Source organism: Pipistrellus hanaki (genome assembly GCF_964339955.1).
Source record: "Pipistrellus hanaki genome assembly, chromosome: 20".
Classification (NCBI taxonomy): domain Eukaryota; kingdom Metazoa; phylum Chordata; class Mammalia; order Chiroptera; family Vespertilionidae; genus Pipistrellus; species Pipistrellus hanaki.
The window spans coordinates 9,408,150-9,432,166 of NC_140522.1; the positions used below are offsets into that span (position 1 = coordinate 9,408,150).

The 24,017-nt window shown below is 45.4% G+C and overlaps 2 protein-coding genes across 6 annotated transcripts in view; one reads left to right on the top strand and one right to left on the bottom strand.

Moving 5' to 3' along the window:
* UCHL5 (ubiquitin C-terminal hydrolase L5) lies at nucleotides 1-22,067 on the bottom strand. Of its 5 annotated transcripts, none has more exons than XM_084868950.1 (11): nucleotides 21,923-22,067; nucleotides 18,343-18,406; nucleotides 16,662-16,767; nucleotides 15,988-16,113; nucleotides 15,844-15,905; nucleotides 15,636-15,766; nucleotides 14,871-14,934; nucleotides 12,509-12,611; nucleotides 11,361-11,471; nucleotides 9,563-9,661; nucleotides 1-362 (listed from the first exon to the last, which is right to left on the bottom strand). In XM_084868950.1, exons 1-11 carry the CDS (start codon nucleotides 21,927-21,929, stop codon nucleotides 162-164), a joined length of 1,074 nt encoding a protein of 357 aa, XP_084725076.1. In that variant the 5' UTR covers nucleotides 21,930-22,067; the 3' UTR covers nucleotides 1-161. The 5 variants fall into 5 exon arrangements, with proteins under 5 accessions (XP_084725076.1, XP_084725075.1, XP_084725074.1 ...); XM_084868949.1 differs by lacking the exon at nucleotides 21,923-22,067 and adding an exon at nucleotides 21,219-21,536 and having other exon boundaries at nucleotides 2-362; nucleotides 11,361-11,468; XM_084868948.1 differs by lacking the exon at nucleotides 21,923-22,067 and adding an exon at nucleotides 21,219-21,536 and having other exon boundaries at nucleotides 3-362.
* The window catches only part of RO60 (Ro60, Y RNA binding protein), a 15,769-nt gene continuing 13,380 nt past the window's right edge, over nucleotides 21,629-24,017 (top strand). The window contains exon 1 of the mRNA XM_084868938.1: nucleotides 21,629-21,823. The gene's annotated coding sequence lies outside the window, so the exon portion shown is untranslated. The remainder of the gene's footprint in view (nucleotides 21,824-24,017) is intronic.

Consider the following 24,017-nt stretch of genomic DNA (forward strand, 5'->3'; position numbering starts at 1 on the left):
CCCTGTGTGGGAGCAGATGTGAGAGGCGATCAGAGAGGCACCGTGGGAAGAACAGGTACACCAGAAGCCATGACTCAGAAACAGCTAAGTCATCACTCAGCGCTGAGAGGCAGGAGTCACCGAGAAGATGCAGGTGAAGACACCGAGGATGGATGATGGAGTCACCTCCCGCTGGGAAGAGCAGGGAGGGGAGGGAGGAGGTGGCGAGAGGCTGCGGTTTGGCAACCCTGGACAAGTGGCGGGTCCATGGAAATGAGGCCCCCGTGCCTGACGCTCAGTGTACGTTCAGGGAATGGTCCTTCCGGATTCACCAGCCTCCAGCCACGTGTATCAACGTTTCTCCTCCTGATTGATGGTGTAACCTGATAGCAGAGGAGAATGAGAAATCATACCTCAGCTTCCTCTTGCAAAGCAACATTTCTTAATTTCTAAAAAGCTCTTACAAGTGGAGAACAAAAATATGAACGCATCAAAAGGAAAATGAGCTGGCCCTAACTGGTTTGGCTCAGTGGGTAGAGCGTCGGCCTGCGGACTGAAGGGTCCCAGGTACGATTCCTGTCAAGGGCATGTATCTTGGTTGCAGGCACATCACCAGTAGAGGGTGTGCAGGAGGCAGCTGATCGATGTTTCTAACTCTCTATCCCTCTCTCTTTCTCTCTAAAAAAAATCAGTAAATATATATATATATATATATATATATATATATATATATATATATATATATATATTTTTTTTTTTTAAAGGAAAATGAGCTGAACATATGACAGGTACTTCACTAGCCAAGACATACAAATGGCCATTAAATACACAAGTGATTAAGTCCACTATAATCAAGGAGCACTAAAACACAAGGTATACCTCCACTGCAGAGATAAGAACTACATTCATTTTTATTGAAATTACAATCGACTTGGGATGGTAAACACACAATATAATAAACAGATGATGTATTATAGAGTGGTACCCTTGAAGCTTGTATCATTTATTAGCCAAGGTCACCCCTCTGAGTTCAATAAAAAATTATTAAGAAATTACTATTGATTTTTTTAAAAATTAATTAAGGACTGCTAGTAGGAAACCTAAAAGATAAAAATAAAAGAACTACTAGTAAACCCTGACAATTTTTACATGTAGAAAAGAACAGAAGCAACTCCATTGTCTAGTAACGCTGGCCTGGTCGTTCACTAAATCTCTTGCTTACAACAATTAAAACATCATCATAATAAGCCCAGCTGGTGTGGCTCAGTGGTTGGGTGTCAACCCATGAACCATGAGGTCCCTGTTTGATTCCCAGTCCGGACACAGGCCCAGGTTGCCGGTTTGATCCCCAATGGGGGTCGGGCAGGAGGCAGCCGATCGATGATGTTTCTCTCTCCTCGATGTTTCTGTCTCTCTATCCCTCTCCTTTCCTCTCTCTGAAATCAATAAAAAACATATTAAAATTTCAAAAGAAAGAAGAAAAATGGAGGCAATCCCATGTATTTGTGGACGTGAAGAATATCACTGTGAACTTAGTAAACACCTTACTACCTGGTCAGCTAATTACCGACCTGCTCTGTAGGCATGGGACTATAGCCTGTGGGTTATAGTCACGTCTAAGTGGCCTGGGCACCGAGGGCCTCATCCTAGGGACTGCCTGCTTTTGTACCCTATCTGTTCTGTGTTGACTTTACCACTACGCCTTCGGGACCAATCTTACTTCCTAATTCCCAGGTCCTGGAGGAGCCCGCAGCCCCCAGAGCTGCTAGAAATTGAAACGTTGCCGTTGCTACTTCTTATCTATCTGGAATCTAAACCGGATGTTGGCTAACACCTGTTCTCTTCTCTCCCCTATTTCCTACCCTCCATCACTCCCCCACCCCCACCCCCCCAAAAAAAAAGCTGTTACTGAATCTGCAAAAGGAAAGAAGTGGACAGGAATGAACACACCGTGACCTCAAAAACAGTCCGTTGGTCTCTCAAGTGGAGGTCAGTTCGTAAACATTTGGTCCAAATACTAAACCTTAGTACTGTCTAAGGGGCAGAGGAGACTCATTTTAGACTGTTTTGTCTAATGTGCTGGTAAGAGTTATCCTCCTGTCGTCGCTGCTCTGTGGGGAAGCTACAGCCAGGGAATACTCTCTTCCCACAAGGTTAAAATCCAGCTCAAGCCTACAGAGTAAGAGTGTGTGTCTTTTTCCTCTGTGGATCCCGGAGACTCAGTTTTGAGCCTGACTCAGAGGAAGTGCTTCATAAATACCTTTTGAATGAATGAGTGGATGAATGAATGAATGAATGAATGCATAAGGGGATGCTTAAGCATATCTTCAATCTTGGCTCTACCATTCTCATACTGTCATGTGGTATGTGGAATAGGGCTTCTATCTTGACACTTACTGATAGTAAAATATGGCATTCGAAATTTGTGGCCCGGCCAGTGTAGCTCAGTGGTTAAGGGTCAACCTATGAACCAGGAGGTCACGGTTTGATTCCCACCTGGGACGCATGCCCGGGTTGCAGGCTGGATCCCCGGTGTGGGCGTGCAGGAGGCAGCCAGTCAATGATTGTCTCTCATCGTTGATGTTTCTCTCTCTCTCTCCCTCTCCCTTCCTCTCTGAAATTAATAAACAAAATATTTGTTTAAAAAAGAAGACATGCCAAAACCGGTTTGGCTCAGTGGATAAGCGTTGGCCTGCAGACTGAAAGGTCCCGGGTTCGATTCCAGTCAAGGGCATGTGCCTTGGTTTCGGGCACATCCCCAGTGGTGGGTGTGCAGGAGGCAGCTGGTTGATGTTTCTCTCTCATCAATGTTTCTAACTCTCTATCCCTCTCCCTTCCTCTCTATAAAAAATCAATAAAATATTTTTTAAAAAGAAGACAGATCAGAATGAAATTGAAATCAGATAGGTATAAACTTCAGTGTATTTGGGAGCATTTGTTGAAATGAGAAAGGGAGTAGGAAAATGTCAACCAGGAAAGTGACAATTTCGTTGCTTAAAAAGTTGTCATTGGCCGGAACCGGTTTGGCTCAGTGGATAGAGCGTCGGCCTGAGGACTGAAGGGTCCCGGGTTCGATTCTGGTCAAGGGCATGTATCTTGGTTGCGGGCACATCCCCAGTAGGGGGTGGGCAAGAGGCAGCTGATTGATGATTCTCTCTCATCGATGTTTCTAACTCTCTATCCCTCTCTCTTCCTCTCTGTAAAAAAATCAATAAAATATATATATATTTATTTTTTAAAAAGTTATCATCATTTCTCTACCCTTATGTCGGAGAAGGAGGCAGGTAACACTGTGACCAAGGCATGTAGCAGCCCAGAAAGACGTGGTTAGTGCTGACATGGCACAGCGCACCCCAAGCTATGGCAGCCAGTGTCTCTAAAACACAATTTCCTCTGGACCAGTCCTAGGGCCAGCCAGCCTTCTGGACTTCATTTGCTTTCCTCGATGAGTTAATCTGCCAAGGAGAGAGAATGTATTGACAGGCAGATAGGAATGTCTGCTCTGCCTGGCAGTCATAATTGCAAAGTAAATTCATAAATTGTCTCCCAGGCGTACGTTTAGTCTCCGGCAAGTTTTATTGCGTTTTCTCTGCCATCCAGGGCGCTGATGGCCTCGATGGGGTGGGTGCGCTCTCGATGCCTCCAGTCCTAAGCTGGGAAGGTCAGATGTTGGACTTTGGTAACCTCATTAGGAGACACAGCCCGGGGAGGCCCAACCCCAGAGCTAGTTTCTCATCAGGAACATTATAATTACCAGCCCACTGGAGCCACTGCCTCCCAGAGCTCATGGTTACCACTCAGCCTATGCATTCTTTGATAGCTCAGCAAGGCCACCACTGTCTCCCATAAACTAACAAATCCCAAAATCACGCTCTCACGTGACTGTCTCCATTGGCGGATTCTGCCCATGATGCAACTTTCACCTCTAAGAATGGGAGGGGGAGAAGGGAGAGAGAGAGAGAGAGAAAGAAGAAAGGGAGGGAAGAATGTATGAATTCAGGAGTCAGTTAGCTTGGTCTGAATCCCCAGGTCTACCACTTTGTGGCTATGTGACCTTGAGCAAGTTACTTACTATCTTAGTGCTTTCCTGTCCTCATCTGGAAAATGGGGTTACAGGCTCTGACCAGTTTGTTTCAGTGGATAGGGTGTCAGCCTGAGGACTGAAAGGTCCTAGGTTCGATTCCAGTCAAGGGCATGTACCTTGGTTGCGGGCACAGCCCCAGTAGGGGGTGTGCAGGAGAAAGCTGATCGATGTTTCTCTCCCATTGATGTTTCTGACTCTCTATCCCTCTCCTTTCCTCTCTGTAAAAAAAAATCAATAAAATATATATTTTTTTAAATGGGATCATAGGATCTACTTCGTCTCTTTTGAGGATTTGAGTTAATGTGCAAAATTGCTGAGGCTGGTACCTGACTCACTGAGAATGGCTTTGCATTTCATTCCCGATACATTTTCTAATAGATGGCACTTCTGCATTTTGCCTCCAAAACTGTAAAACTCCCAGAACCAATTTCTAAAGTGCAGAAAATGAGCAAGCATAGTAGTGCCCACTGGTTATGGAAACATGTATCCCACAGATGTAAAAATAGCAAGGTTGTGCTTGTTAAATTTTAATGTAGGCATCGACTGGGCATCTCATTAATTGCAGATTTTGATGCCCCTGGGGCTGGGGCCCAGAAAAGTCTGCATTTCTAGCACCTTCCTCGGTGATGCTCACGGTGTTGGTGTGTGGACCACATGATGAGTCACCCAGCCTACGGATTGTGTGAGTCAAAGGGGGGAAAAAAAGTAGGAGGAGGAACAACCCTAGCGGGTTTGGCTCAGTGGGTAGAGCATTAGCCTGCGATTCTGGCCAAGGACATGTACCTCGGCTGCAGACTCCTCCCAGGCCAGGCCCTGAAGGGTCCTGGGTTTGATTCCGGTCAGGGGCATGTATCTTGGTTGTGGACACATCCCTGGTGGGGGTGTGCAGAAGGCAGCTGATTGATGTTTCTCTCTCATGGATGTTTCTAACTCTCTATCCCTCTCTGTAAAAAATCAATAAAATATATATTTTTTTTTAAAGAAAGAAAAATATCCTTGGATGAGAATTAAAAAATAAAAATAGAACTAGGAGGAAGAAAGGAAAATATCGTATTTAAAATGCCAGGAGAGTCCTGGCTGGGTAGCTTCAGTTAATTTGCATACTTACTCCTGATTGGTTGGTGGGCATCACAAAAAGTATGGTCAATTTGCATCTTACTCTTTTGTTAGTGTAGCTTTTTAAATGTCATGTAATATCTCTTGTTAAAAGCATCTTTCAATGACAAGTGTATTGTTTTGATGAACACTAATTTAGGATTGTTTGCATTTAGATCTATGGTCCATCATCTTAAATTCATTTCTGTGAGGTAGGGGGTCATGGTTCATATGACCCACCATGGATGCTTAGCCGTTTGGGTGGCATTTGTCTAAGACTTTCCTGCTCTGTTAGATTCCTTTGCTAACCTTTGTCCAAAGTCAGGTGGCCATGCAAATATGAATTGGTTTTTAGGTTCTCTCTTCTAGCCCACTGACTTCCTTGCTGAGCCTCAGGACAGTATCACATTGTCTTGATTACTGGGTACTCCTTGTGTTGCTTTCAGAAATATATAAGCCTTGGCCAGGGGTCAGGGGCAGGCTTAGGTCAATGAGGGAAAGAAGGGAATAGGTGTAATGCTTCCGATAATAAATATTTATTTCAAAACAATGTAAGCCTCTATAAAAGAGCGTACATCCATTAAGTTGAAATGAATGGGATCAAGATTAGCCTACAATAAGTCTTACAGAACCATTTTTAAAAATTATATTATGGCTTTCATGCCGAAACCGGATTGGCATGAAAGTGGTAGAGCATCAGTCTGCGGACTGAAAGGTCCCAGGTTCGATTCCGGTCAAGGGCATGTACGTTGGTTGCGGGCACATCCCCGGTAGAGGGTGTGCAAGAGGCAGCTGGTCGATGTTTCTCTCTCATTGACATTTCTAGCTCTCTATCTCTCTCCCTTCCTCTCTATAAAAAAATCAATAAAATATATTTAAAAAATATATATATATATATATATATATATATATATATATATATATATATATATATATATATATATATTATTGGCTTTGAAAACACTCCATAATTACTACTGTATCCAGAGCAAAATATATTCACTCACAAGCAAGCAGAAAACTAGAAATTCTTCTTTATGACCTCCAACTGAAATTATATTAAAACTAGAGGCCCGGTGCAAGAAATTAGTACATGGGGGGGTGGGGAGGGAAGGGGTCCCCTCAGCCCAGCCTGCACCTTCTCCATACTGGGACTCCTTGGGGATGTCCGACTGCTGGCAGTTGGACATCCCTCTCATAATCCTAGACCACTGGCTCCTAATCGCTCACCTGCCTGTCTGCCTGCCTGATCACCCCTAACTGCCCGCCTTGCTGGCCTGGTCACCCCTAACTGTCCCCCTCTGCCAGCCTGGTCACCCCTAACTGCCCCCCTTGCTGGCCTGGTAACTCCCAATTGCCCCTCCCCTGCCGGCCTGGTCGCCCCATGAAGTCTACTTGTTTATAGTCATTTGGTCGTCCCTCACTAACCCCCCTGGTGGCCTGGTCGTAGGCAGCCATCTTTGTGAGGGCATGAGGGTCAATTTGCATATTACTTCTTTATTATATAGGATATTCTATTAACTTTTCTACTCAATTTCCCACCAGGTTTTGTCATATTATTTAATAATACCACAACGAAGTGAGCTTTAAAACAATCCTTAAAAAAGTCATATTAAAAAAAAAAAAAAGTCACGTGTCCGAGGCTGGAAGACAGGTACGCTCTCCCATAACAACACGTTAAAAAGCCATGTATCGGTTTCAAAAATGTGCCCCGAAAAGTAGATCACCGTTTTTAAAAATCTCCCTTAGAGTTTAACTTGGAAAAGAAGATTAGGAACAAGAACATAGCAATAATTTTATAAAAGAAGAAAAGCAACTTCCAAGAGCAATGGGAAGCAAACACCTCCCCTGGGGGCAAACCGCACGTGTCTCTTGGGAACTGCTGGGCTAGTTTTGTTCAAATTGCCACACAAGGACCCTGCACCACCACTATCACCCCTTTTTTTTTTTTTTTTTTTTTTAAAGGGACATATGCTTAATTTTCAAATCTCCAATATTTTACAAAAATGTATCTTATCAGCTTGAAAAAAATGTTGCCCATTTCTGAGTGTACCACCAGAAATCTTAAAGACTGACACTCTGTTCTTAACCTGAAATATTGCTTTGATGTAGGACCCCGTCAGTAAACAGCTTTACAACACAGAAAGAAATAACCCCACACATTAAAAGAGTTTGTAAAAATAAAGTTGGGATGTTTATTACTTTTTCTACTGGCAGCATGAAAATCACTAGAAACTGTACTTTTGTCCTTTCAAATAATCTGCGCTAAAATCATACTTTTCCAAATAATTGATATAGAAGATAAAATTCAGTTTAAAAATCCTTAAAATACTTAGATATCAAAGACAGAAATACTGATTTTCCTTTTATTCCATCAATGATGAGAACAAGAGATCCAGTTTAATCAAGAGCTGACATTTATAAACTTCAAGCTTTTAAAGTGAGCTAAAAGATCAAAGGGTTAATGATATCAATTACAGGTAGAGAAGATCATCTGCGCGTTTTTCTAGATTCATTACGGTAGCTACGTACGTGGGGAAATCACAGAATTTCTCAGATCCAGTGTCAAATAATGGGATTTGGGCAAGTGTTCTTGACATCACCTTTATTGTAACAGGCACTACATGCACACGATGCAGGTAGGGGGCTTTTATGAATCCATGCAGTAAAGACAAGACGGACTGGACTCCTGCCCAGCGTGCACTGAGCCAGTCAGGGTGCTGCTCCGCGTTCCTCATGCTCAGTGGTTTCCATGGAAATAAAGGCAGAAGCAGACGTGTGCACACGCTACAGTGTCCTCTTCATTTGGTCTCCTGTGCTTTCTTTGCATTCTGTTTTTCTTTTGCCTAGAGATTAAAGGGAGCATCTTACAAAATCTCAAAGGTCTGCTTTAGAGCATGGTGACTGTACCCGGCACTTGTCAAAAAAACCGCTATTCGGTACTTATTTTTTTTTTCTCCGCTCTATCATAAGTTGCTTAAGAAAGAAGAGGTGTCTTATTCCTGTGTACAGCCGCAGGCTTTAACAAGAGTAATTGTTAAAGCTGCAGCTGGATAAATGCTGAGTAATTAAAACATTTCAAACATTTTAAATAATAACCTGAGTTCTCTTCAGAATCTAGGAAGAGAACATTGCATACAGACAAGAAATAAACATATTTCAATATTGTCTATGCAGCGTGCATAATGAAAAAAAGCAGTTTGGAGAAACAGACAAAAGCTCCGAGGTCAGTAACCACCTCTTCAATAACACAAATGCAACAGCCAAGGACAGACTGGATTGTGTTCCATTAACACCAGACATTCACACACTGCCACCCTGTGTCCACAACGGGAACGGCGGTTCTAATGCAAAAGCTGAAAAGCTACGTTATCCTAATATGCTTTTTTAAAAATAAAAAAATCTGGAATTATACTGTCATTAAAACTAATCAAGAATTGTCCTTTCCTGCCAAAACTGGTTTGGCTCAGTGGATAGGGCCAAAAAAAAATTTTTTTTTAATATGTTTTATTGATTTTTTACAGAGAGGAAGGGAGACGGTTAAAGTTAGAAACATCAGCCTCCTGCACACCTCCCACTGAGGATATACCCGCAATCAAGGTACATGCCCTTGACTGGAATCGAACCTGGGACCTTTTGTCCACAGGCCAATGCTCTATCCACTGAGCCAAACCGCTTAGGGCAGAAAGAAATTTTAAAAATGTTTTTTATTGACTTTAAGAGAGGGAGATAGCCGAAACCGGTTTGGCTCAGTGGATAGAGCGTCGGCCTGTGGACTGAAGGGTCCCAGGTTCAATTCCGGTCAAGGGCATGTACCTTTGTTGTGGGCACATCCCCAGTAGGGGATGTTTCTCTCTGATCGATGTTTCTCTCTCATCGATGTTTCTAACTCTCCCTCTCCCTTCCTCTCTGTAAAAAAAAAAAAAAAAAATCAATAAAATATATTAAAAAAAAAAAAAAAAAAAGATTTGTTAGTAGCTTAAAGAAAAGGCAATGCTTTAAACGTCATTCTAATATAGCACAGCCTGAACTGTGACATGGCAGAGAGGTGAGGTAGTGGGACAGCCCTTGTTTCTAGTGTACATATAGCTGGCTGAACTAATGCTCACCTAGAATCTAAAACAAATGAAAGTCAAACGAAAGTCAAAAAGCTTCAACATATTTACCTCTACTTAAGCTAAGACGAAATTTTGTTTTTGGAGAATCTAAATCTAATTTAATCTAGTCAACAATACCGTAATAACTACCTAGGGTGACGGCCCCTAACTGGTCAGAGGTAACGTATATAATGTCTGTCTGCTGTGCTGTACACATACAAAACAGTATTGAATGCCAACTGTAATAAAAAAATAAATTCCACAAGGACAAAAAAGATATGAGTTCGTTCAGCATTAAAATCCTTACCTTTTCTACTAGTGGTATTAATTGCTGGTGTTCTGCTAACGTCTTTAACAATTCCATAATGAACGGCAGGTAATTATGTTTCCTTCTGATATTTTCAATCTGAAAATAAAACAGGTATCAAACCACACTAGCTTTGCATTTCCACTAAGTTTCTGACATTCTGATTTTGCATACAACTCAAAATCGAAATAACTATTAGAAATAATGAGATCCAGTTCCCACTGAGAATAAAACTAATATAATAAACATGTGGAGAGTTTCTGAGCATGGCTTACTACTACTGACATAATCTTTTTATAAAACCTAAAAAGATTGGAAAGCAAAATTTAAAAAAATAAACTCACTTGTGTGTCAAATTGGTAATAGAACCACACCAAGAGAAAATTTTTCAAGTGAATTTCAAAACATAGTATTTTGATTATACATTTAAGATAGGATATATCCCTAAGGAAAATATGACATTCCTGGTATTGTTATTCTGATATATATATATATATATATATATATATATATATATATATATATATATCCTATCCTATATAACAAAAGCCTAACATGCTAAGTGTCTGGTTGTCCGTTCAACCAAAGTATAATATGCTAATGATATGCTAAAACTGCTTGCTATGACATGCACTGACCACCAGGGGGCAGACAGTCAACCACTTGTTGACATGTACTGACCACCAGGGGGCTGAGGCTCCAACCAGTAGGTTAGCTTGCTGCTGGGGTCTGGCAGAATGGGATTGAGGGAGATGGCCCGACAGACCCTGGAGCCCTCCCAGGGTCCCTCCCTGGCTGGCCAACCTCCTGCGTCCCTCCCTGGTCTTGACTGTGCATGCACCAGTGGGGTCCCTCGGCCTGGCCTGTGCCCTCTCTCAATTTGGGATCCCTCAGGGGATGTTGGAGAGCCGGTTTCAGCCCGATCCTGCAGGCCAGGCCAAGGGACCTTATTCATTTGTGCACCAGGCCTCTAGTATACTAGTGTATGTACGTGTATATATATACATGTGTGTGTGTGTATATATATGTATATATGTACATATATATATGTGAGTGTATGTATAGCATAAAGCATGTAAATATCTCTTTACATACAAAATGCAATATATTTATAGCATAAAGCAAATAAGTAATTGTGTTACTGTTGTTAGGAACCAAGATTTTCAGATTAAGAGAAAAGATCAAATGCTTAGCTTCAAGTATAAACCCTTTAATCCTAAATATGAACATTAACAGGAACTCTCATTATATTTTTCTCTCCAAAAATTAAACAAAAAATTTTTATATATATATATATATATTTCTTAGCTCTGAAAGGGTCTAGAAATAAAGGCCAATCAGTATCACTGAGTATCCAGAGAGATGGCTTCTAATACCACTTCCACCAAAGGACCCAGAGCTTCTGGAAGAAATGGTGGATTCCAGGTCTGAGGCGGGAAATGTAAAAGATGGGCCTGACACACATGTTACTAGAACAGAAGCTACAAAGGATGAACAGTCATGTCAAAGGACACAGGAGGCAGTTTGCAGTGACCCCTACTGGCCAAAGGGGGGATGATCTGAGCATCAGCAATATCTGCAGTGAACTTTAACATCAAATAGGTTAAAAATCTGTTCAAAATACTTTTTAAAAAATTTAAAAAACAGCTCACTAGTTACTTTTGTAGAATGCCAGGGAATCAACTCATTCTGAAAACTAATAAATAATGGGAGAAAAGTGATCACTATTATACATACCTTCATGTCAAAATAAACCACCCCATTTTAAAACATTAAAGGAACAAAATTTTTTAAATACCTTATATCTTTTTAATTTCTGCATTTCTTCTTCGATGAGCATCTGATTTTTGGCGAGTTCTGACTGAATAGCACTTAGCATACTACCCTGATCCGTATCCATGGGTTCCTCCTTAGAGAAAAGGAAAGAAAAGCACACCCTAATAACTGAGTCTTAAGTGCAGAATATTTTCAAGTGATAGACACAGTACAATTCCTTTAAAATTTTACCCTTAATACGGTAACAGAATTCCAGCCGAATAAATGTAATATTCAAGGATAAAAGCCCTAAATACCACCTTCATATTTCTATATTCTGCACTATATACTGTTTACCTAAAAGTAGTCTATACTGTAATATACTTAAATCTATACCCTTCCATTCAACTATAAATTTGCTTAAATATACTCTTAAGAAAATGTGGTCAAAGAATGTAAAAAGGTCTTTTTGTCTGTTACTAATTCTCTCTAATCCTATTCACTATAGAATGATAATCATAAAGACTAGTAAAGATTATATGTGAGTCTAAATGTACCCAATTGAGCCCTAGCTGGTTTGGCTCGATGGATAGAGCATCATCAGCATGCATACTGAAGGGTCCTGGGTTCGATTCCAGCCAAGGGTACATGCCTGGGTTGTGGGCTCAATCCCCAGTAGGAGACATGCATGAGGCAGCTGATCAATGTTTCTCATCACTGATGTTTCTATCTCTCCCTCTCCCTCTCTAAAATCAATAAAAATACATTTTAAAAAATAATAAATAAATGTATCCAATTGATTCTGTGAAAAATGCAATCTAACAACTTGCATAACTAAATGACAGTAAATAATTGCTAACGCTCATTTAGCACACACTGCTTCTCAGTCACTGTTTAAAGTGGTTTACATATATTATCATAGTTAATCCTCATAACAACCTTCTAAGGAAAATACTATTATCCTCATTTTACATAAGAAACTGAGACATAAGAAAATACACTCAAATTAACGCATCCACCACAGAGCTGAATCTAGGCAGCCTGACTCCTGAGGGTGTTCTCTTCCCACCACTCAGGACACTGGATTCAGTCTACTTTTACCGAAAGGAGAAAGAAAGAGGAGGAGGGAGGAGGGAAGGCATAAATCCTTCCCCTGGGAAAATAAAGAAATCAGAAAACATGGCCACAAACCTCAGCAAGTTGTCTCTGCAACTCCGCTATCTTCTGTTCATATATCATTTTCCTGTCAGACACGATGGCCATTAAGTTAAATCGAATTTCACCTTCGCTGTACCTAAAAAAAAGGTCAAGTATATAATGTCATAAAGAATCATAACACCATTACAATTAAGATAATCCGCTGGGATTGCCCATGGTTCTCTGGGAGACCAGTCAGTGGTTCATGCATTGGGAGAGTCCACACAGTAAAGATGCCACTTCTCCTCACATTGATACAAATGTTTCACACAATTTCTATCCAAGCCCCAGCAAGAATTTTAGTAGATACAAGCTTACACTGGAATCTGCATGGAAGGGGAAGATCCATAACGGCTAGAACAATTCGCAAGCAAAGGAATAAAAGCAGGAGGCGTCACTGCCCCTGAGGTCAAGACTTAAGCCACAGTAACCAAGACTGACACACACATCAGTGGGACAGAAACTCCCGAACACGTACGCCCACAATTCTGTGCCAGGTGTGGGGGCAGCTCCGTGGAGGAAGGACAGCTTGCTCACCCAGGGGTGCTTAGCAGGTGAACAGCCACAGGCCGTGTATAAAAAATTAACTCCAAATAAATCACAGACTTCAATGAAAACCGTTAAACCACAATAAGCCTATAAAAGACAATAGCAAAATCTCTGGAATCAAGGGCTAGGGAAAGAATTCTTAAGATTTGGCATAAACATACAATTCATGGTGGGAAAGGCAATTCAAGGAGATTGAGAACGTTTGCTCAGAAAGACCACGCATCAGTCAAAAACCGGTTTGGCTCAGTGGATAGAGCGTCGGTCTGAGGACTGAAAGGTCCTGGGTTCGATTCCAGTCAAGGGCATGTACATTGGTTGTGGGCACATCCCCGAAAGGGGGTGTGCAGGAGGCAGCTGATGGATGTTTCTCTCTCATCGATGTTTCTAGCTCTCTATCCCTCTCCCTACCTCTCTGTAAAAAATCAATAAAATATATATTAAAAAAAAAAAAAAAGAAAAGAAAGAAAGACCACGCATCAAAAGGGGGATGGGCTGCAGGCTGGGACAGTATTTGCAGGCAAGGTGCCTAAGGACCAGCGGTATCTAGAGTAGGAAGAGAACTTCAAGGCTCAACCGTCAAAAAAGAAACCATCTAATTACATACAAAACAGGCAAAAGGCACACGTCGTTAGTCACTAGGGAAATGCATATTCAAATCATGATGAAACATCATCGCCCACCAATCAGAACGGAAATAAAAATACAAATGCTAGCGGAGGCCGGGTAGAAACTGGATCCCTCGTACATGAAGAGTGGGAATGTGAAATGGTACAGCCACGCCACAAAAGAGTTTGGCGGTTTTTTAAAAAATGAAACGTGCCTTTACCATACAACTCAGCAGTGTGCCCTTGGGCAGTTACCCCAGGGCAATGAAAGCTTAGGCTCACACACAACCTGCCTACATGTCTGTTATAGCTTTATCCGTAACAGCCAAAAACTGGAGATGATCCAGATATCCTTCAGTGAGTGAGTGGGCAAAAAAGCGGTATATCCATACCACAGACTACTGTTCTAAAAGAATCAACTATTGATACACTTAACCTAGTCCAAAAAGGTGACTCGCTGCATGATTCCATTTATCTAACACTAGCGGCCCAGTGCACAAATTCGTGCATGCCTGGGGTCCAGCAGGCCCGCGCTGATGGGGGCTCATCGGGCCAGGCCAGTGGGGGAGATGGGCCATGGGCAGTTGGCTGGCCTGGCCCCCAATCAGGGTGTTGGAGGCCAATCAGGGGCCTGGCCGGCCGGGGGTTAGCCTATCAGGGCTCGGATCAAGCTGGTTGGCTACCACAATGCGTGTCATAGCCACCGGTCGCTGGGCTTTTATATATATAGATTTTTTTAAAATGACAAGTGATGTGGGGGGTGGCAGGGGAGGGAGGTGGCTGAGGCTCTATCTACATGGGCACCTGAGCACTCCTGGGAATTACTCGGTACCTTGATGGTGCCAATATCAGTATCCTGGCCATGGCACTGCCATAGTTTTGCAAGGCGTCACCAATTGCAGGGTGAAGGGCACACAGGATCACTCTGCATTCTTTTTATAACTATCTCAAAAAGTTTAATTTAACTAAGAAACATATGCTCAAAACAAAACTCTGCAAAGTAGCTGCATGAAACATCTGACTTGATGGAGATCTGAGTTTAATTCCGCTAACGACAGGGCAGGACCTAGAGGTTTTCCGACACAGGCTCCCTGAACCCAGGAATCAGAGGCAGGCAGACAGTGAGCACTGCTAACATAAAAATGAAAGTTTTCTTAAAACCAAACCAGAAGGTCATGCGAGGGGCTTAGCAGGGCATTTACTTCTGTATTCTCTTCTCGATGACAGGCCTCACGGCGCTGATCCAGTCGTCCTGGCTGCAGGCCCCTGGAGGGAGGGGGGAGATTTCCGTCAGCGAGAGTCAGCCTCAGCACCACTCCTTACCCGTGCTCCGAAGCACCTCTTTTTATAAAACACTTAGGCTGGCCAAAATCCTTTTATCATAGCTGTGCTCAGCTTCCATTCTTATTTATTGAAATCCATACACTTTTGTGAAAGTTAACTAAAAAAATAAGTAATAGCCAAAACTGGTTTGGCTCAGTGGATAGAGCACTGGTCTGCGGACTGAAAGGTCTTGGGTTCGCCGGTCAAGGGCATGTACCTTGGTTGTAGGCACATCCCCGATAGGGGGTGTGCAGGAGGCAGCTGATGGATGTTTCTCTCTCATGGATGTTTCTAACTCTCTATCTCTCTCTCTTCCTCTCTGTAAAAAATCAATAAAATATATTTAAAAATTAAAATTAAAAAAAGAAAAAAATTAATAAATAATAAATGATGCAATCTATGGGTTAATATGTTTTTCTCTTAGGAAAAAAATTAAAGGTCCCAACTGAACGGCAGTGGTCGGCATGCCCTTCCTATCTGCTAACGTCACGAAGGACCGAAGAGCGTGGGGGTGTCCCGATAGCGCCCTACGTGGCCACCGCCGTCGCCACCCCCTCCAATCTCTGCGGCACGGAGGCTAGCACAGAGGCGAGTCCCGTTTTCTCCCGGCCCGGAGGGAAACGGCGGGGACAGGGACCGGCTACCTAGGTCAATCGGTCCCTCCCGCAGGCCGTCCAGCTCGTAGAGTCTTCCGTTCACGGGGACGTAGCTGACAAAGTGAAATGCATCCTCCTCTTTGGTCGGGGGCTTCGCGTCGAACTCAAACATCTGCTGTCTGCAGTGAGGAAGGGAGCAGTGAGAGGCAAGCGGGGCGAGGAGGACGCGGGGTCGGCTCGGCGCCGAGTCTCTCACCTGGCGAAGCTGTTGTGCACCTGTCGGATCACGTCTGAGTTGCTCAGCGCCAAACCTTTCATCTGAAAGAATGCGTCAAAGCTGCCCGTTAAAATCAGAAAGACACCAAGAAGGGCACCTTGGGAAGAAGAAGGCGGCACTCACAGCTGCATCGAAGCTTTGTGAGAATTCTTTAAACTCGGACAACGTCTCTCCTAGATGGACGTCTTGATGAGTGCAGTTCAGCAGCACGCTTACTATGGCTTGCGTAGCACACGCATTATTAATGACCTAGGAGACCGAAAAGTGGAGACACCATCCATCAACTTGTTAGAAGAGCAGCCTGGCCAGCTCAGTGGTTGAGCGTCAACCTATGAACCAGGAGGTCACGGTTTGATTCCTGGTCAGGACACATGCCCGGACTGTAGGTTCCAATCCCAGGGGGTGTGGAGGGGATGAGACCTCACCTTCCTCATCAGTGAAATGGTAGCTAGGCAACGATGTTTTACAGGGAAACACTACCAAACTGTCCGTTCTGGATCTTCACACACACACACACACACACACTGATTATTAAATAATTTCTTCCCTCAACATTTTATTCATCAATGATCCAGACACACACACCTCCAACTAGAACATATGGTTAGCCTCAGTCAGCCAGTGTTACTGCCTCTCTAAGTGGATGAGTTGTGTGGGGAGCTCAATCATTTTGCAGAACGTAAAGGGGGTCCAAAGACAGAGAGCTGAGTGCTGCTCCATTCCGAACACATGGGGAAATAGAGTCCTGTCTTATAAGAAAGATTGTTCACTAGACATGGAGCACCCAAGGACCATACCTGCTTGGCAAAAAAGATTGTGTCGAGTCTGGAGTCCTGAACCACGGAGCCTGCTGGTTCCTCTCCTGGCTGCCACTTGAAAAGAAAAATTAGCCCGTGAACCGGCCTACAGAATAAAACACAAGTTAGTGACACCACAGCCTGCTGCTGCTTGAACACACTGGCAGTATATCACATTTTACTCAGCTACTTAACCAATACAATGCAAATGAAGTAAATTCAAATTTTTTTTTAAGTTTTCTATTGCTCTTCAGTTGCTAGAACATTGCCTGAGACAGGCTAATAAAACTTAAAATTACAACGGTTAAAAAAGAACCATAGCCGAAACCGGTTTGGCTCAGTGAATAGAGCGCGTGCGGACTAAAAGGTCCCGGGTTCGATTCCAGTCAAGGGCATGTACCTTGGTCGCGGGCACATCCCCAGTAGGGGGTGTGCAAGAGGCAGCCGATCGATGATTCTCTCTCATCAATGTTTCTAACTCTCTCTCCCTCTCTCTTCCTCTCTGTAAAAACTCAATAAAAAAAAATATTTTTTTTAAATAAAATTAAAAAAAGGACCATAGTGAAAGGCTTGTTCTCAAATCTGCAGATTATTCATTCCTACCCTATATCACTTAACTTAAAGGAAATAAGAATAAAGCAAAACTAGAAGAAGCTGCCAACCTAGGCTGAATTCCAATATACACGAGCAGAGTGCAGCTCGGATGTCTGCAGATAAGTGGCCGATGGCACATACATTATGAAACGCGGGGAGTCACTTCGTGTCACTCTCGGATGCACGAACACTCCTCATGCCAGTGCGAACGGGAGCTGTCATCCCGTACAGGAGGGGGTCACTGCTTTCCTGAGGAACTGCTGTTGCCCAGGAGACACCCAATGGACCCTCTAGGATTCTCTCCAGTCTCCTGCCTTCCACGTAGAAAAAATCTCTCCTATCCTTTGAAGCCAGTTCCAAGCCCCATCTTTAATTAACCTCCCCTGATCACTCAGTCGAAACTCATCTCTTATTCCACCTACAGCGACTGCGCTTTTTGTGGGGAAGGAGGCGGTGGGGGGAGCAAACCATCCCCTTCTCACTGTGAGAGCAGAGGCCAGATCCCAATGGTCCCCGCTGCCCCCGTTAGATGCCAGCTTGCCTCCAGCCACGAACGTGTCCACCCGTGAGAACGCCCCTGCCCTCCTCCGCGATTCAGGAGCAGCGCTTGGAGGCAGCGAGGTGGGCGGTGAGGAAAGGCTCAGCGGGGTGGTTCTACTCAGAGTGGGGGGAAGAGGAACCCGGACCACAGCCCTCCAGAAGCAATGTGATAGTGTATAGACAAGTTTGCATTGCTATGAATATGCATTATGAAATATGCTTTTGTAGATGGACCTCTTATTCATGTCTCTTATGCTGAAGATGGGTTCCATGTTCTAATCCACGATCTAGATGTGCATGTTGTCAAAACCAACTGATTACTTTGTTGGCATGGAATTGCAGGGACTTAGTTCCTAATCCGCAGCAAGCTCCTTATCTGGAAGCCACCGTCTGGTTCGTGGTTATAAAAGGAGAGTAGTAATTCAATTTCATAGGACTGAAAACACTTGAAGGAGATCCATGTATTCAGCTTAGCGTGGTCCAAGAAAAATAGACAAATGTTTGCTTACGTGGAGACAATTTTTAACATGGCTAAAATGATACTCACTTTAATTTTTCAAAACTCTCAGGTTCTAAACTCCATATCTCTTCTACTTGGGCTCCTCGGCAACCTGAAATAAGAGATGATTTCTTTAGAAAACAAAGCATGGACTCATTTTTCGTCCACCATTAGATATGAACTACAAGGTGTGCACACGTTTGGGGTGGTAAGACATGAGAAATTAAAATGGTAAAACTGACCAAGTTCACAGCCAAGTCCTAGTCCATCCTGTACGATTTTCTAATCACCTGGAGTGGCAGTGTTTGCCTTTAGAAGTTTCCAGAGTGTGCCCACCAACACGCCATTCACATCTGCACCTCCTTCACCCACTTTTTTTGTTCAACCGCTAAGCTCTCTCAGCTCTTTCCCTTGGCCCTCTGTTTTTCTTATTGTACATTTTTAAGTGCTAATACATAACTGCTCCAACAGTGACTTTCCCTAAAGTTTTATTCTATTCTATTTTCAACTACCTCAGGGTATTTGATAGAATTTACCAGTGAAACAATTTTGACTGGAGTTGTCTCTGTGAAAAGATTTTAAATTACAATTTCAATTTCTTTAATAAATAAAAGGTTAAAGGGTCACCTATTTTTCTTGATTGAGCTTTGGTAATTTGTATCTTTAAGGGAATTTGCATATTTCATTTAAGTTGTCAGGTTTACTGGTATAAAGATGTTTCCAATATCCCCTTATCTTTTTAATGTCCATAGATTCTATGGTGAGATCATCTCTCTTCTTTCTGGTATTGGTCATTTGTGTGTCCTGTCCTCTTTTGATCAGTCTGGTTAGAAGTTTATCCATTTTATTGATCTTTGAGAAACCGGCTTTTGGTTTCATCGATTTTTCTTGATTTTTGTTTTATTTTTTAATTTACTGGGATATTGGTTAATATGATCATATAGGTTTCAGGTGTGGGTTTCTACGTTCTAAGATCTATATATTGTATGGTGCGCCCACCATCCAAAGCCAAAATGAATGGCTGTACCTCCTCCTCTCCAACTCGCCAATCATCTCAGGCTCTGGCCATTTTAAGAGACGTCTAGCTTCTCTCACTTCATTCCAATCTGCTCTGCACACTACACATGGTAAACCTTCCTCAGCTATGACAAATGTCATTTCAGCATTCAAGTATCTTTGACAGTTAAGTCCTGCCAGGAGCGAGCGAATACAGAGCAACACAACAGAGCTTACCACCTGGCCTCAGTTTATCTTTTCAGCTTCAGGCGCAAATCAATACCCTTCCAAGCCCGTTAGATGATGCGTTAGTCACTTCCCATAAGCCACACGCTTTAACATCAGTGCTGTTTACATTTTTTTCCCCTCCGCCTGCGTTCCTGTAACATTCTTTCACACTTCAAGATAGCAATCAATACACTGCTTTGCGGTTCGCCACTTCTTTAGAGCAGCGGGCACAATTTATTCATATTAAAAATCCTCACCCACGCCCAGCGTGGCTCAGGGGTCCACCTATGCACCAGGAGGTCATGGATTCCTGGGTCAGGGCACATGCCCGGGGTTGCAGGCTCCATCCCCCAGTAGGGGGCGTGCAAGAGGCGGCTGATCCACGATTCTCTCATCCTTGACATTTCAGTCTCTCCCTTTCTCTCTGAACTTAACCAAAATATATTTATTTTTTATTTTTACTTTTTAAAATATATTTTATTGATTTTTTACAGAGAGGAAGAGAGAGGGATAGAGAGTTAGAAACATCGATGAGAGAGAAACACTGATCAGCTGCCTCCTGCACACACCCCACTGGGGATGTGCCCGCAACCAAGGTACATGCCCTTGACCGGGATCGAACCTGGGACCTTTCAGTCCGCAGACCGATGCTCTATCCACTGAGCCAAACCGGTTTCGGCATGAACTTAACCAAAATATATTTAAAGGGAAACCATCCTCCAGAGCCTACCAGTGCACCTGACACACCGTAGGCAAACAACATGCGCTTGGCAGCAAGGGGTATTCCAAATATGCAGCTTATGCACCCTGGGCAGTACCTGCACCAGCGTTAAATTTTCACCACGAGGACAAGGTTGAGCATCGCAGCTAGAATGAAAGAACGCTCCCGGAAATGTAACAGATTAAAAAACAAATGCACAGCTGCGCCCCACCAAAAAAAAAAAAGCTAGGAACAAGATGGGCAGGAAGCAGGCTAAGAAGGTCAAGTATGCTGCTGGCTATTCGGGTGGCAGACGAGGCAGCGGGCCAAGGAGAAGCTCCGGGGCGAGCATGATGTGGCCTCCGGGCCGGGGCACGAGCTCCCGGGACACACGCTCCGCCGGAAGCCAGAGCCGCGGGGAGCGGAGCGGAGCGGGCGGCGGGGCCCGCCGGCCCCACGCGGTCCCGCCGCTCCAGGTCCGTCCCGATCGGCAGGACGAGGAGCCGGGGTTCCGGGGTGCGGGGTTCCTGTGGCCTCGGCACCCCGCCCTCCAGCGGCGGGCACACCCCAGCTTCTCCCCTGCGGGCCGGGCGGCCGGGGACGCGCACCTGGGCGCACCTGCCGGGACGCGGAGCGCGCGGCGAGGGGAAGGGAGAGGCTGGTGCTCAAGGGCGCGGAGGGGATCGCGGGGACTCGTTGCAATTAAACAAATAATGGGGGGCCGGATCCTGAGGGGGACGGCCGTGCGGACAACTCGGGGTGCCTGCCTGCCTGCCTGCCTGCCCGCGTGGGGTGACTCCCGAGATCTCTGCGGGAAACGCGACCGCCCGGGGCTGGGAAGGGGGCGGAGCTCTGAGTGTCCCCCGAGTCCCTCCAGGTGCCCCGAGTCGCTGGCTTCTCCACGCGAAACCCACTCCGTGCCCGGCTCGGCCTCCTCCATGGCCACCCCCCCCCCCCCAACCCCCGCGCCCCGGCCCAGGACGGCGCCCCTGGCTCTCACCGAATCCTTTAATGAGCTCGGTGAACACGCCGGGGTCGCTCTCCATGAGGCACCACTCCCCGGCATTGCTCGTCATGGCCCCGGCCGCACAAGGCCGCCGCCCCCGCTCCACCGCCCTCGGTCGCTGGCCGCCGCCGCCGCCGCCGCCACCGGCACCCGCTGCCCCGCCGGCCACTGATGCCCTGCGAACCCGCCGCAGAGCTCGTCCGCCCCACGTCACCCCGCCTACTTCCCGACAGCCTCCGCGGCCGGCCCTGTCGGGAGCGCGTCAGAGGGCGCGCGCGGACGCTCTAGCTAGCCGGGAGCCGTCGACTCTCTCTTTCTATCCTCCGGGCCGCGCAGAACCCGGAACGGAACCGGAAGAGGCGGGGCCTGTGGAGGGCCACATCCGGGATTCGCGCCAATCCGGAGCGAGGGCGGGCAGGCGAGAGGGCGGGGTCACTCCCGAGAGCCGGACTTGGAGGCCCGGCGGCGGCGGCGGCGGCGGCGTGTGGACGGTCCGAGCAGGCGTCGCCCGTCAGGCCGCCGCGTCTTTTCGGTTTTCCCGGTGCTGCGCGGGGTTCGCCCAGCGGCGCTGCGGGCGGAGGGCCGGCCGCTGAGCACAGGTGAGGGAGCGGCGGGAGGCCGGCGGGGGCCCCTTTGTGCGGTCCGGGCGGCCCCGAGGGCGCGCGGGCTCCGTCCGGCTGGACCTCCGGGTGCCTCACCCCGCATCTCCGCGGCCGAGTGCGAGCCGACGCGTCGCCGTCCCCGTCCCCCCGCCTCGCCCAGGCCGCCGAGCGGACCCGGCACCGCGGCTGGGGCGTCCGGCTCGGCCGGGCCTGGGCGCCCCGAGGGCGGGCCTGGCGCCCCCGGGCGGCCCCTCCGGGTGCTCGCGCAGGCCGGCTCCACAGGGCCCGCCTTCTCCTCCTCCGCCTCCTCCCGCTCCCTCTTCCCGCTCCCCTCCGCTCTAAGCCGGGAGGCGTTGCCGGGATCCGGGTTCGGGAAACCAGACCATGGTGGGGAGGAAGCCGTGCCCTGCAGTCGGGGTGGAAGGGGCGGGGATGGTGGACTGGACCAGGGGACGCCTCCGAGGGAAGGGAGGTTGCAGAGACGCACGGTTTTCGTCTAAAAGCACTTGTGGCGCCGAAACCGGCTTGGCTCAGTGGATAGAGCGTCGGCTTGGGGACTGAAAGGTCCCGGGTTCGATTCCGGTCAAGGGCATGTACCCTGGTTGCGGGCACATCCCCAGTAGGAGGTGTGCAGGAGGCAGCTGATCGATGATTCTCTCTCATCGATGTTTCTAACTCTATCTCTCTCTCTTCCTCTCTGTAAAAAAATCAATAAAATATATTTTTAAAAATATCACAAATCCTCATTAAAATAAAAAAAATAAATAAAAGCACTTATGATGCTTCCAGGATTCGGATGATGAGTTAAACCCCAAATGGCCATTTTCACGAGATAGCCTTCTTTCCTGAGGCTCTTGCAAGAATACTGGTTTTCAGATGAAAGTCTTAAAGAGTCTATTCTATTTATAAATATAGTCAGTAAAACTGCAATAGCTATGGGTGGTTTTATTTTAGGCGGCTTTAGAAATATCGGGGGAACCAACATTTTGTAAAGTATTCGACGGTCTAACCACTGTGCAGCACGTTCACAATATTGAATGTCACCTGAAATTGAAACAATTTTTTAAGCGTATTTTTAAAGTGTGTTTGTTTTTTAAAGTGTGTTTGTACATCACTGCTTAAACCTCTTGAGTTCCAAGAAGGGCCTTTAGCTTCCAGGAGGAAAAAATAAAATGTTTTAGTGCATAAAACTCTTGATTCCTTGCTTATTAAACAAGTGACCCGCGCGCTGGAGTTACTAGTGTATAGCGAGCGTGGTGCTATGTGAAGCCACAAAGTAAAAACACAAGTTTTACCAAACCAACAGAATGGCGTTTATATTAAGATAAGATGGGTATAACGTGGAATAGAAGCGAACATTTGTATCAAGTGTTTGATTTTATTTTATTTTTTAACTGGAACTTGTTTAAGGTATGCCCCTGGGAGTGGCCCTCATGCTGGGGGCCTCAGTTCGCTTTGCCCTGTTCTTTGTACTTAAATGGGAGTGTGTAGGGCACAGGGTCTGGCCTTATAGCCTTAGAGACCACACCTAGGAGTGTCACCAGAACTCAAAGGCATTGGTGGTCATCTGTCGTCTTTTTTATTCTGTAATACTACATGAACTTGAAAGTGCTTTCGCCGAAACCAGTGTAGCTCAGTGGATAGAGCGTTGGCCTGCGGACTGAAGGGTCCCGGGTTCAATTCCAGTCAAGGGCATGTATCTTGGTTGTGGGCACATCCCCAGTAGGAGGTGTGCAAGAGGCAGAGCTGATCAGTGATTCTCTCTTTTCAATGTTTCTAACACTCTATCCCTCTCTCTTCCTCTCTGTAAAAAAATCAATAAAATATTTTTTAAAAATACGAAAGTGCTTTCTTTGCTAAGTAAATGAAGTCAAAACTGACAGGTATTTGAAACCTAACCTCATTAGCATGGTGTCTCTTGAAGAAAGACCAGGCTGGAAATTTACCTCTTGGTACAACCTGCAAATAATCTGAAACGGGGGTTAGAATTTCTTTAGTTTTATTGTTAAGATGTAATCCTAAGAGTTGATTTTAAAATTCCAGATTTCTGGGTCTTTGAGAAAAATGAAAGGAACTGGCAATACTACGTCTGTACCACAGGCTGAAGGTGGGCACCTTCAGGTGGATGCTTGACTGAATCCACTCTTGCCCATTCCCAGTCTGAATGATAGTCCTTTGAATGTGTGGCTCC